A 14,741-nucleotide genomic window follows, 5' to 3' on the forward strand; every position below is an offset into this window, starting at 1 on the left:
AACGCTTTTCCTGTGCTGACACACTGAAGAGAGGGCATTTAAGTCAGTACTCTCTCTTCAAGATGTTGTAAATAACTATTCAATCACTGAAGAGAGAGATAATTTGATTTGAAATCTAACAATTCTCTGCAGACCTTCCACACACTATAATAAAAAAAAGTCAGAGCATATCACTTTGTAGAAAACTATGATGTGCAATTGTACGTTCAGAATGACATACGACTTCATAAAGGCAAAACTCAGAGAATGGACAACTGAATCCAAAAAGCTCCTTGAGCAAGAACCCATGAGAAAAAAATTAGTCTGTTATAAAACTACTACTAATGAAGACCTTTTAAAAGAATAAGTTTATTAGTCAATCACAATTATAAAATTTAAATGTCTATACAGCAAGATGGAAAATTCTTAAAGCAACCCAAGGCTCCAAACTCTTTTTTGCTGCAGTATACACAGGAATGGTTTCTTTTATGAGTTGATCCAACATCATCCTTTAGTTACTAAATAGCTTCTTGAAAGCATGTTGAGTTTTGACAGTAAGTTTCACATTTTTCAGTGCAATGCAAAAAAGAAAATCAAGACCACAATAAACTGATTTCAAAATAATAATAATAGACAGGCACTTTGAAGTCAGCTACTTCGTAGATAGCTGATGGTTAACACTGTTTGTCTGTGTTGCTATAGGTCAAAGGGTACAGATTAAATTGCTCCTTTGATGCACAAGCACAAATAACAGGTTCCAAATATTGTGGTTTGTTTTGCAAAACATGCAATAAAGCCCCCAAATTTTGAAAATCTTCTGTAGGAAAGAAGAAACAAAAGCAGCCAGAAATGGAAGTATTTGCAAACATCAGAATAAGGCCCTTTAGAACTTAAATTTATGTATGTTAAACCCCTTCATTCTCAGGTAATAGATTAAGAGGTCGAGAGACACATCGTCTGCGAGGGTGAGGATATTGAAGGTTGGCAGTGTCAGCATCGCAAGATTGCTCTATCAGAGGAGGAGGAGGAAGGAGCTGGGCATGACTGGACCATCTCGATCCAGCCCGTGGGGAATCCAGAGGGGGAAAGAAATACCTGAAACAGTTAAGACAGGAACAAAACACCAAAACAAAAACAAAACAAAAAACAGAAGAAAAAGAGAAAGGTAGTAAATACAAGGAGAACCAAAGGGGAGAAAAGACATGCTGGAAACAAAAAAAAAAAAAAAATGCTTTAGTATATCCATGCCAAAACCAATAGAACGTAATAGCAGAAATCAAGGCTATAATTCTAAACGAGACAGATCCGGAAACTGTTCTCTAAATAAAGAGTACAATCTTTTCCATGAAAGTTCATAGAAAAGAATACTGTAGAAGTAATCCTAGCATACATTTTACAAAATAATAGATTGCTTGGAAATTAAAGAGATTGTGTAGCAGAACTATTAACCTGCTTTCACTCTCCCAGAATTCCTGTGACGTGTTAACAGGGCTTTTAGTAACGCTTCATTTGCAACAAAAGATGCAACAAAAGTTGCATTAAATATTAATGCAAGTACATTTTCTGCATACGCATCGAATTCAGATTTTCACAGCACTTCTAGAATAGACGTAAAAACCATCATTTTCTTTTTACAGGACGTTTAAATTTAATAATATACATTTACAGAGAATAACTACTTCCAATGAAATACAGTCTTTGTATGTATTTACATATTTCTGCAAAATCCTCAGAGAAAATTTTTCTGGTAAATGCAAGGCTCAGAGTTATGCCATTTCATGTCATTTTTTGCCACTTTTATTACATCTTACCCGTAATACTTGTGCATTTTACTATAGTTTTTAGATACCTAAACTAAACATTTTTCTGTCTTGTTTACAGTTCTGTGGACTTACAGAAAGGAATGCTATGTGATTAATAAAGTTATGGGACAATCCACATCAAGGTGCATTTTAGTTTTCAATTTTTATATGGCTCAAAGGCATGCATTTTTAGGATACTGTGCTCAGAAAGAGTTTTAGTTACTCCATGGAATCATTATCATAGGAATGTACAAATACATATCAGAAAAAGTACTCTTAGTTAGGATGAAGTATGACAGTACTTACAAAACATTTATTTGAAGTTGTACTAAGTTATAAATGAAGCAATACCAAACTATTAAAAGCTACCATCTGTACAATTGTCAAAGCACACTGTTTTCTTATTCCTTTAAGACTACAGTTTCATATATTACAAAGCAGTTACAAAGTTGTGATATTTAGGAACCTTAATCAGATATTAAACACTAAGAAATGTCAAACAATCAGCTATCGAAACAATTTCCGTGAATATTTTAATGGTCACTTCCCTCCTCCCATCCCAATCAAGGACAAAAAAATTCTCATTTTCACTCATGAACTAGCCTTAATTTCATTTTAATTTAACCTTCCCAAAAATTGTTTTGATGGAAATTTTTTCCACAAGGAGCCTCTCCAATTATTTTTCTATCAGATGTTCCAACAGTATCAAACTGTGTTGGCTAGTCCAAAAAAAAAAAAAAAAGTACACAATGTGTTTTAGAAAGGCCTTTTGAACTGCGTTTAGTAGTTAGCTGGCTGCTGGTGTCTTGGGAGAGGTCAAACGGCGTTGGGGAGGGGAAAAAGGAGTTCGCTTTCCATTCCTGTGTGCATGCAACAAGCAGCAAAACACCAAAGTTACTCCAGTTAGCTTGATATCAGCTCTGCTTTCTGTTAAAAAGGACATAATACAAATGGAGAAGGGAAATCGTATCACAGATCTGGACACACACGATTATCAGCATAACAATACAGCACTACCGACTTTTTTCCCCCAACAATCTACATCGTCAATCATTCTAAAGCAACTTCGACTGCTAACCCACTTTGATGATCAGATGTGTTTTAACACATTAAACTTCTCCAAAGACTGAAATCTGGCAATGCTTTAGCTATTTTAAGTGTTTAAATATATAAACACTGAAGCGCAGCATCTACAGTCACAGACAAAATAAATTCTGTACATCATACCAATTTGGACAAATGTCAGTACATAAATCTTTATTTAAAATGTTAATCCATTAATAAAAAAAGTTAGCAACGATGTTTATGCAGTTCAAGTCAATGTTATTACAAGAGAAAACAAGTAGTTAAGTGCATCTTTTTTACAGTAAGGCTCTGTCCTAAGACAAAAAAACACATATTCTGAAATTCCACAGCCACAGACTTAATTCTGTAACAAAAAGTGAATCCCACACTGGAGCCCCGAGTAATTTCTAAATAACAACAACAAAAACTTTCAAAATGTAGAACAAAGGCAGGAGTCTAAAATAATTCTTGCCTGTGAGGAGTAAAAAAAATGCTGAAGTTTCAGTTTCACAATGGCTTACTACCAGCTTAAGGGAAAAAATATAAACATCCACTGGAGTAGAGTAGGACTGCCTTGCTGCCAGCAGCACAGTTTCAGACCAGACTGTGAAACCACACCCTACGCCAAAGGGGTACAAAATGGCCTTTATCTCCCTACAGGAGCCCAGGCAAATACAATTATACAGCTTTAGACATCGCATTTCCAAGACAGGACTGTGTTTCAGCACTTTGGCTAGGAAATAAGTAGCACCTCCTGGAGCTAGATGATCAGTATCATTTTGGCCTTCATTCTTGCTGGGAACTTGAACTGTAACCACCTCTTCCTCTCCCATCTATCTTATAGGAGGTTAACGTGAAAGCTTTTCTCTATTCAACAGAGCTAGGGGTCTGGACGTCAGAACTGCCTTTCAGAATTCACTGCCAAAGGGAAAAGAAACCAAACGTACCAAAACTCTCCAAAAGCAAACTGTGATAGTACTTCACAGGTGAGTATTTTAAACTGAAAGCCCCATTAGTTGTTGTATATGGATGGAAAGGGAGGTAATTCCATGGCATTAGAAAAAGTAACTGTGGCCACAAAACTTAGAACTTGCTGCTGTGGAATTTGGTCCCATGAGGTCTCTAAATAGGACACATCCTGTAAAGCGACTGCACACGTTCCACCATGCAATGCAGGATTCAATAGTTTATCGGGAGTATTTCTAGATTTTGGTGTGGACAGATTAAAAACTACTTATTTCAGTTAAGGCAGTTAAAGTTACCTACTAAACAGCAATCATGACAAAATAAAAGCATAAAGGAGAAAGAACATTAATTTGCAGTAAGAACTCCTTACGAATCAGCAAGATTAAAAACCCCAGAACTTTTATTCCATTAATGTTATACCTGCAAAAATGCAACTAAAAAAAACTAAAGTCAATATATGATTATTAAACTATACATTATGAAATATCCTTCTCCACTTCCTTTTTGCTGCATTATCCCAATCAAAAATGGAAATAGTGCCTGGTATTCTCACTGAACTTATAAAAACACATCTCAAACAGAGGGCAGCTGTTACTCAGCAGTACGATGAAGTTTCTCCTTGTTTGAAACTATTTCAAAAATATTTTTAACAATGAGAAAGTGATAAAGTGAAAACAATTGTTTGCATTACTTATTTAAACCAAATGATTCAGTATTGGTCATGGTTTTGTTGGTTTTCCTCTTAACACTAGCATAACATACACCACCTCAGAGCAAAAACAAAAGAGCCTGGATAAGTATTAAAGCAATAAATGACATTGCACTTAAACATGAAACAGACATGAAAACGAAGCCAAATTAAGAGTTCAGAAGATTCAGAGAAGAGTATTTTCTGAAATTCACTGTCTGTACTAGTTAGCCTACCTGCCAGCAGACGATCCATTCAGGGAATTCTGTAGGCTTGTATTGGCTGAACCTAGAGAGGCATTAAAAATTCCCTGCTGAGAACTACCATTGACTGGACTCCCGTTACCTTTCAGTATACCAGTGCACTTCCAGTTGTCCATATAATTAGCTGCAAAAATATATATAAACAAAACAAAGTTAGTTTATTTCCAGAAGCTCAGCTTTTGAAACAACTATGATGTTTCAATGGCTACGCAGCTAGTGTGAATTAGAATTGTACTTCAATACAGATACATACATTCAAAACAGCTGAGAATCTGGCCTTTTGTTTGTCTGACAGTCTCTGCGTACCCATTATTTAAATGCCAGTTCTGTTCACTAGCAAGAATGAGTTAGCTTTGTCATTATTAAAACGCTAACCGAGATCCAAATGAAAACTGGCTGAGGAAACTGTCATTGATTTTTGTTGCTGCTTTGGAAATTTGAACAGAAAAAAACTCCAGAAAGAACAGTTTACATGAATGCTGTTGTCATGAATAGAGATTTTCTGGTTTTGGTAGCAGGCAAAGAAAGCAATGCTACACGTATATTAATTTAAACAATTTTCTATCACTTTAATGCAGTGAGAAACAATTGGGGTTTTCCAGTTATTACAGTAACAACTATTCACAGCAGCCTAAAACATACCGCAAAACAAATGTTCAAGCACAAAAAGTTATTTCCTTTTCCAAATGCACACAGGAATATTAAGATCTACTATCCAAAAATCTAAAAGGAATGTAAGACTCCAATAATAATATATTAAGTTTTCTTAAGTATATTTTTAGCATACCATAAAGCTAACTGTACTTCAAGCGGACAACCTGTAGAATTCTTACCCTTCCATAGCCTAACACAGCCATCATCACCAGAGGAGGCAAGCACCGTGCCTGTAATATTCCAGCTCACTCGCCAGACCTGGGAATTGTGATTATCAAACTGAGCCGCAATATGAATTTCAAATTTTGTTAATCCTCCAGAAGTCGTCAACTCTTTCCTGTTTAAGAGAAAAATGACAGTTCTATACACAAGTGTTCAAAGGTCTGCCTTGAATTTGCAAATTAAGAGAAGGGACTAGGTCCTTCAAGGAGTTTATGTAACAACTGTTACTAGATTAGGAATGTTAAGAGAGATTCAGACAAAACTATTGTCTTGCTCATAGTCTTGTCTTCTTAAAAATCAGGCTCCTAGAAACGACTCGGCATAGATTAAATTATTTAAACAGCTATAGGTAATTTCTTTCCTTCCCAGATACTATTAAAGTAAGACTATATTGTATGCATCATATCATGCCAAATTATATTCCTTTTAAGCTCACCTTAGCGGTTTTAGTGTGAAAATTCGTACATCTTTGGTTGCTACAGCTAAGATGTGGAAGGATCTTCCCAGGTTTGGAGCAAAGGCAATATCATGTACAGGATCTGTGACTGTCATTAGAGCTTCTGCTTTTGCATATTTCCTGCAGGACAGCAGATAATAAATTAGTCGTAAGTGCCATCAAAATTGCCAGTGATGTAATTTAGATGAATCACACATAGGGGAAACAGGGGAAAGAGGGACTAGTGATGAGACCTGCAAAAAGAAAAACATTTTCTTAACACAAATTAAATTGAAAGTAATAATTACAAGCTGATTTCTTAAGAAATTGAATACATCAGATACATAACAATTGCTACTAGTAGCAGTGGGCTGAATCATAAAACAAAGCAAGGCTTCCAGTACAAACAACTTATTTCCGAGAACTGAAAAGAGAAATAAAAAGATTATTCCATTCACAAATCTAAAAGGAATTTATGTTCCAATAACTTATTCAATTTCTGTGCTTGTAAGACAACCACTATCTGCCTACTTTGCTGTCTAATAAACGTGCATTCCACTATATTCTCACCACAAGATAAGTTACACCAACTTTCATTTATTGTGAATGCACAGAGAACATTATCTGAAGCAAGGCATAAACCCACAAAACACCTTGGCTAGGTCCACATGGCAATCTTTCTGAATGAAACAGAAGTTCTTTGCCATCTCTTAATTAACTTGGAACTGGCTGTGCATACACTTCCTGGCATTTTCTGGTTCTGAATCCTTAACGCTACAAACTGAACCATGTAACTTCTGTAGCGGGTTAATAATTCACAGAACTTCCTGCCATTATAAGCATACTTTTCTCTTCAACACTGCAGTGTTACATTTTTCAGCATCTTTAAGACAGCCTTTAAAAAACAGTGCCTAGTGCAGGCCAATTCAAGCATTAACTCTGGTCCTATTAACTCCCCGTGCAAAATTAAATACATAAATTAACACAAGGAGAAACAGCAATTCCCATTTGCAAACGCTGGTAAGAACAGTGGCATTTCCACACTGAGAACAAAATTATCAAAATCCATAACGTCCATTAACATCAGAAAACATTTTGAGGTCCCTCTTCCTTTTTCCCATCCTGTGGCACAGGAACAAGTATCAATTACTCTGGGCAGTTTTTCCAAGACAAACTCTTCACAGACAAAACCAAGGAAGGAATATATCATTTACCGCTCCTCTTCACGTGTAATGATAGGTATGAAATAAAAGGTCATATATTAAAAACTGTTCCAAGACCCATAAATGTTATACTGGTTAGTCGTTTAGCATACCTGGTGTTTTCGTTATATTCATAAATTTGAACCTTAGCCAATATATTCGGACTGTTGTCATCACTTCCTACAGCTATCATTGGAGAATGAGCTCGAGAACTAGAAGGTAAAATAGTAAATACTTTTACATTTATCGATTATTTCATAGAAAGTAAAAAAAAAAAAGTATTCAAAAAATGTAAAAGATTTCAGATATACATCTATTAAAAAAATAAAAAAACACAATAAAACATTAGTAAGCGTCATTCAATTATCTGTGCAACCTCAATTCTGTTGTCTTGAATGCCCACCTTACACATCAAATACAGATAAATTATTGGAGAAACATTATTTGGCAATTCAAGATCATGATAATGCATTTATCCAGAGAACAGAATTGAATTTACGTAGTCATCCACAATCAAGAATTTCCCATACGTTACAAAGCAGAGTCCGCATCCTATCCACTACTCTTACTTCATGATTTAACAAGATTTCGTTCAGGTTTCAGAAGAGGGATTACATTTATAGGCTAAATATAGATGAGTTCTAATTTTATCAGTTTGAACACAATCCAGTGAATCAAAGAGAAAGTCTGTACTTTAATCGTTCAGCACAGATTATGACTATGTGAATAAAGAAAAAGAAAAGTATCAGCAGGATACAGATCACTGCTTCCATAGGAAAAGACATTCAGTATTTCTGAAGCTAACAGACTCCAAGGCAGTTCAGCCCTGCATTATTTTCTCCCTTCCTGTTATTGTTGGGGAGGTTGTGAGATACGAATCAAAGGGAGACCTCTGCTCACATGTATTCTTCTGGGCAGAGACTACCCAACCACCACAATATCTTTTCATTCCTTCCTGTCCAAGCAGGTAAGTGCACCACGGAGCCCCTGATGGTACAACTAAAGGAACAGTGGCTTTGTATTTCTGTGAGCAACGTCCTTGTGATTCCTAGCACAATACATTCTATTGCACCTGCCAGGGGCACGTCTTTGTTAGAATTGTCAAAATTATTATCTATTGCAGCATCTTTCTTAAGGAAAGAAAGTGAGAAAAAAAAAAATGTCCCTTTATAAACACTTTCTCATAGGAAAATCTCAATTAAGCTTTGTGGAATAAATAAAAGGCACTCGGTAGCTCTTTAGCTTATTAGTTGCTAGAAGTAATTAGGCTGAGAGCATTTTTCACACAGAACGGGAGAATTTTTATAATACTTCTTTGGCTCAGCCAAATCGACTTTATTACAGGGATTGTCAGCAGGTTCTTTCCAGCCCTAATGTATACTTAACTTTCTCTGTGCATATTTTGGGATTTTGCTCTATAACATTTCAGAATTCTTTGGATCTTCTGCTTAAATCCTCACACAGCAACACAACACCTACAGGCTTAATAACCTACCTTGAAGGGTTCCAAGAAATGCAGCTGCAGCTTAGCTTACATGAGATTTCATGCTGCAGTGACCACTGACTGAGATTCATCACATCTGGAGCTTCATAAATCCTTACAACTCCATCTGCTGAACAAGTTGCTAACATAAGACCCATATGCTTGGGAGCAAACTTAACATCTGTAACAGATGTCCTACTGTCCACTAGAGTTGTCCTCTTTACCTGTAAACAAAGGCAGAAATTGTTGAAGGAAACGCTAGCAATTCCCATCAAAAACCTATACCATAAAAAAAGCCAATGAAAGTCTGACAGCACCACTTCAAAGCATCATCTAACCATACGCATTTCACATACTAACTCCTCCATCTAGAACTAAAAAAAAAAAAAAATTAAAAAAAAGAAAATCTTTATACACCAGCTTCACAGAAGAAGTAACAGATCACTGCACTGATGCAGTTCCAAACAGGGATATACTCACAGTGACACAAAGGTCCTGAGACCAGCAAGAGTTGTTCAGATTAGATTCTTGGGAAAAAAACATATAATATACAAAATAAGATTACTGCATGCCTTTGACCACAGGCAGTTTGAAACTGTCCTCTTCATTCATATTGGCGACAACGCTAACCGTCAAGCCTACTGTTGCCGCTTTCAAACTTCAGTGCTTTCATCTGCTGCTTTTTTCTAATTTTACCTTGAAGTATTTTCTCAGTAAGAAGTATCAGAACAATAAATATTTCTGATAATAGAGTGGGTGAACTCAAAAGACATCTGATAGAAAGATTAGCTAGGATGAAAAAGGAACAACTGTAAACCCTTGTTTTTTCAAGTTGTCTCCTCTCCTGCTAAGAGGTATGAGTTTGAGCTGAAAATTACAAGTCTCAACAGCCTCCTGTGCGGGCAAGTCAGATTTCACACCCCACTGGGTGCCAATGGTACCTAACTTTTCACAATAATGTATTTTAATATTATAAAACGTCAGATACTGCAGATATTTTAACAACGTAAAATAAACAAAATATTAGAGACAGAAAGATCATACTGACACATGCACGAAAAATACTTGCAAAATAATCTGCTTAGATCTAGAATTCCCTTTGTAAAATGCTGTCCAAAAAAATCTATTTGTGAGTGAAATGTTTTTCCTCCAAACATGAGCTATTGCTTGAAAGAGGAAAAAGAACAGTGTGAGAGAGCTCCAATAAGCACTTACCTCAAAGAAAGAAAGCACAAACTTCAATTCTGCTATAGATGGAATCATGTCTGCAGGTTTTCATGGGGAATATCTTATCAGGAAATGCTAATAGAAATGACACTCATTGGTCTTAATGCTGCTATTCAGCTGTTAACACAGAGGTTTTACAGTGCTTACCCTATACATTAACAAGAGTGATGAAAAATAGCCAGTCAGGAACATTTCATATTAACACAACAGGGTTAATATGGCACCCTCTGACCACTAGGAATAGAAAATATGTTGCAGGAACAGAAATGTCCAGTCACTCAGTATTTGGAACAATTTATCTTCAGCCTTCTGCTTAATTCTAGCGTTTAAACATTTGAAAGCTTCAGTCCTTTATAAAAAGTAAAGGAATCAATGAGGAATGGAAAATACGTTTATATGGAAACAGATAAAACCTGTAATTAATACATCAAAGTCTCACCCAGTGACTCTGCCCTCGGAGCTTATCGTTTGACTCTCCCACTATTTCTTCCCATACAGCTGCAGTTCTATCAAAAGAGCAGGAAGCAAGGACCTGCCCAAATTCAGGATGAGCCCATGTCACACGCCACACAGATCCACTGTGTGTCTGAAAGATAAAAACCAGAACACTGTAACCTAGGGAAACATACTTACTCTATTATTCCAAGTGATCATGCCTGATTTTTAAGTAGATTTTCATACCTTTCTACTGCAAAGAAATAAATCCTAGGAAGTTGGAAGACTATTCCTTTGAACCATATGCACTTTTATAAAGCTCAAAGTTACATAGGAACCGTTGATTTTGTTTATTTCTATAAACACTGCAAAATCTTGCTACTATCGGTTAATTATTAAAAGATAATTACTACAAATCTATTTCAAGATGTTATTTATCACTCCTTTAAATTCTAAGTTCCAACAAGTGAGAAAAAAAAAGATTTTGCCTTGATGCAAAAATTACAGCTTTGTTTTCAACTTTCAGCCGTTACCAAGCCCTTTTTTTTTTTAAGCTCCCCCTACTTTTCTGAAGCATAAGTGGAGCATTACTTATCTTCTCCTTCTTCATAAGGAGCTCCTCTTTCATACCTAGTCAATTGAATGCTTCTTTCTCTAAAGAAAGAGAACTCAAAGACTTCACTTGCATTTCCCTTTATACGGTTTACTGTATTGCAGTCCTATTAAATAGAAGTTTACAGACAGTTGACAAGCTCAATGCCCCAGTTATCCTGATGAAGCATAGAGACTGGTCTTTGTATGTCACAGTTCTCAGAAAAGTTATGAAAAAAATAAAGAGGAGGCCCAATGTTGTAACATTTAATAGACCAGCCTCTTCCTTTTTTAAAGTTTTAGAATATGCAAAAAGGAGACATTCAATTAAAAATGCGGATATTGTTTTCCAACTTCCTTATTCCTGCTACCAGTATGTCTATTGGTAACAAATTCTGCCAAGGTAATTAATTAATGGTACAAGACTGCACGCTAGCCTCTGCTTTAAGTGAGAGGTGTTACAGATGTTTTTTAGAAGTGGAGAAGGCTGTTTTATTATAAGGAACACTGTATCTACAAGAAACAGAAGTATTTATACTCTACAAGTCACAAAAACTAAGTACATTTTGACAAAACATGGGAGAAATTACGGTCTAACTGTGTAATTATTATCAATACAAACCTTCCAGCTGGCAGTGCAATGCCAATCCCCGTTTTCACTTTTGTCCCAGACCTATTGAGAAATCAAAATACAATCATACTACTAAATAAACTTTATATACAAGTTGTATAAAAAAAACAGGGTCATTTAAAAAAAAAAAAAAAAAGGACCACAAATTATTTCCCTCCAGAAAATCCTTTCTGGTCCAGTACACTACTACACTTCACTCAACCTTGAAAATATCCTTAATACAGGTCCGAGGAAGAGCCACACATCTGCAAAACCCACTACAGTATGAGGTCTCCTATTTTTTTTTACAGAAGACAAATTATTACAATTCTCATCTCTTCACTTTGATCTTACATTCCATGGGCATGCCAAAATTACTCCATTTTACCATAGCACTCCTATGATCCTCACCATGGCATGTGCTCACAGATAGTTCCAAAACCTCGAGGTGGCTTCTGGCAATCACAAAGGACAGAGTAGGACAGCAAAGAGAAACTGATCCCAGTAGGTTAACAGATTTGGTTCATACTATGTCTGACCTGAATTATAACCATCCTGTCAATAATTTTTCTCAACTTCCCAAAAATCTTGTCTTTGCAACTTTTTCAGAGAAATCATGAAGAAACTCATGAATCTCATCAAGGAAAGACAACTCCAGACACCTGGCAGCCACTCCTTGTTTCTCACTCATTCACTGTATAACCGTATTGAAATAACATTGTCTCACTTTTGTCATTCTGGATCTCTAATACAACCTTGGTTATAATCAGTTCACCAGGCCAACTCCACAAAAATTGCTGCCCGATTCCTATTCTGCAGGGCCCACCTAAGGCAGAGGGGACCTAAAACAGACACCAAATAACAGATATACTGCTATTTAAGCAGTGTTGTAAAATTCTCGTTAGAGTAAAATTTCTCAAGACTCTCTTATAAGAGATACTGGTATGACTGGAAAGTAACTTTATACCACTGAACAATATTGTTCCTAAATTTCATCTACCTTATGGCACCTTTCTTAAGTATATTCTCTTTTAAGCTTTACGTTTTATATACTTAATCCAGATCAAAGGCTGACTTACATGCTTGAGTGGGCTTTTTTTGAAGTGCGGGGAAGGGAAGAGGGGCTGTTTACTTATTTTTAAGCCTCATCTAAATTAGACAGCTATTTACTGAAAAGTGCTAACGTTTTATCGGCCATTTTCCAGAACTTAAAAAAGAAAAAAAAATGCTATTATTGCCCTCTGCAAACTGAATACCTTAAATCTAACAGTACGTAACCTCTTCTCCCTATACTCATATAATGGAAAAAGCAATTAACTTTCCATTTATCATGATTTTAGTTCCTCTAAAGGAGTGTGAAATAAAGGTTTCTAGCATTTTATCTGTGTGAGCACGCACAGAACGTTTCAGCTAGTTGTTGATTGTCGGCGCTTCGGTATGAGACGTCGGCTTCCTCCCTTAGTGCCTTCAAATAAATACAGCTTTTCAGAAGACACAAAATAAAACTGCACTGCTGTAGCCACAATGGTTTAAGGATGTTAAAAAAAAAAAAAAAGTAAGAGCTGTCAGGAAAAAGAACATATCTATTTAGACCAATTAATACCGATAGGAAAAGCCTCTCTGGGTACTGGGGCACACAGTCCCGTCATCCCACGTGACACGAAAACAACAGACTACAAAAACTACTGCTCCTGTTTCAAATCCAAAAAGGAGAATCAGGTGCTTGTGTGGTTTTCCCAGCTGTAGCAAGGGGTCGAAAAAAATTATGTATTCCTGTGTCTGTGTGTGCGTTTGCACATGTATATGTATATATATACTTACATATATACATACTATATACACATGTGCATGTGTATATATGTGTGTGTGCATATATATATATTAAAAAAAGCATTATGTATAAATACATTGTGGCTTTACAGTCCCTGCCGTTGAAGTCTGGGGGCGCAATCATTTAGCTCAAGAACGGCAGCTGGGGCTTTCTGCAGCATTTGCCCTCCGCAGTCCCCGGGGGAGGCCGAAGGCCGGTCGCCCGCCCGCCGGGGCGGCGGCTCCCGGGCGGCTGGAGCGACGCTTCGCTCCCAGGCCTCGGCGCCACAAGGCGGAGCGGGGAGAGGGACGGGCTCCCTCGGGCCTGGAGGCCCGCCGCGCCGCGCCGGGCAGGGCGGAGCGGCGGCCGGCCGGCCCCCGAGCCCGGCGGCTCCGCACGGCCGCGGCCGGTGCCCGCCGGCGGCGCGGTGGGCCCTGCAGGCCGCGCCGGTGCCGGGCTCCGCGGGCAGGCGCCACGGTGCCTCCTCTTCCTCCCCGCCCCGCCCAGGCCCGGCGGCTCCCGCTCACTTTGACGCTCTGGTCGCTGGAGCACGTCGCCATGCGCCGCCCGTGGAAGTCGAAGGAGACATCGTGGATGAGGTCGCGGTGATCCGCCGCGATGCTGCGCGCCACGAACATCTCCGCGGCCCGGCCCGGCCCGGCCCAGGCGCGCGCCCTCCTCGCGCCGGGGGCGGGGCAACGGCCGCCGCCGGCCCGCGCTCAGCCCCCAGAGCCCTCCGCGCCCGCCCGCTCGCTCCTCCCCCTCCTACAACGGCCAACGTGCGTTCCGGCGCCGAGTGAACGGCCCTTCGCGCGCGCCCCTCCCCTCCCTTCCCCTCCCCCTGCGGCCGCGCTGGGGCGGGCGGCAGCCGCGCTGGGGCGCCCCCCTTTTCCGCGCACCGCGGAGCCGCTCTGCCCTCCCCAGCCACCCGGCGGTGACCCGTCCTCCAGGGGGAAGGTCTTCCCCCCCTCCCTCCCCGCCCCCCACGTCCGTGGGCATCCACAAAGCAGGCAGCGAGCGCCTCCGTGCCGGCGCGGGGGAATACGAGCTGTCCCGAGCTTGGAGTTGCTTTGTTGAGGGCTGCTGCTCTGGCCGGAGCTAACTCTGTGCTTTGAAAATAGGGCACTGCGTGTCGTCGCAGTGTGGAGCCACGCGCAACGTGAGCCGCAGTGACACTCAGTAGTGAATCTCTCACAGAGGACAGCAAAGCAGTAGGCATCAGATAAGGCCTAACTGAATGAAACCAGTCCTGACTAGGAGACGTGTAAGAAACATAATATTAACGTTCCTTTCTAGGTGATGCAAGGT

General features: G+C 38.9%; 1 protein-coding gene across 2 annotated transcripts; it reads right to left on the reverse strand.

Annotated features, from left to right (window-relative positions):
- Positions 1 to 329: 329 nt before the first annotated feature.
- SEH1L (SEH1 like nucleoporin) lies at positions 330 to 14,163 on the reverse strand. 2 transcript variants are annotated; one of them, XM_068932120.1, is made up of 9 exons: positions 13,961 to 14,163; positions 11,636 to 11,686; positions 10,427 to 10,573; positions 8,773 to 8,984; positions 7,391 to 7,489; positions 6,076 to 6,216; positions 5,597 to 5,754; positions 4,737 to 4,887; positions 330 to 2,708 (listed from the first exon to the last, which is right to left on the reverse strand). In XM_068932120.1, exons 1-9 carry the CDS (start codon positions 14,069 to 14,071, stop codon positions 2,696 to 2,698), a joined length of 1,083 nt encoding a protein of 360 aa, XP_068788221.1. In that variant the 5' UTR covers positions 14,072 to 14,163; the 3' UTR covers positions 330 to 2,695. The 2 variants fall into 2 exon arrangements, with proteins under 2 accessions (XP_068788221.1, XP_068788220.1); XM_068932119.1 differs by having other exon boundaries at positions 330 to 1,074; positions 13,961 to 14,142.
- Positions 14,164 to 14,741: the final 578 nt, after the last annotated feature.

The sequence above is a fragment of the Struthio camelus genome, chromosome 2 (genome assembly GCF_040807025.1).
Source record: "Struthio camelus isolate bStrCam1 chromosome 2, bStrCam1.hap1, whole genome shotgun sequence".
In the NCBI taxonomy this organism is placed as follows: domain Eukaryota; kingdom Metazoa; phylum Chordata; class Aves; order Struthioniformes; family Struthionidae; genus Struthio; species Struthio camelus.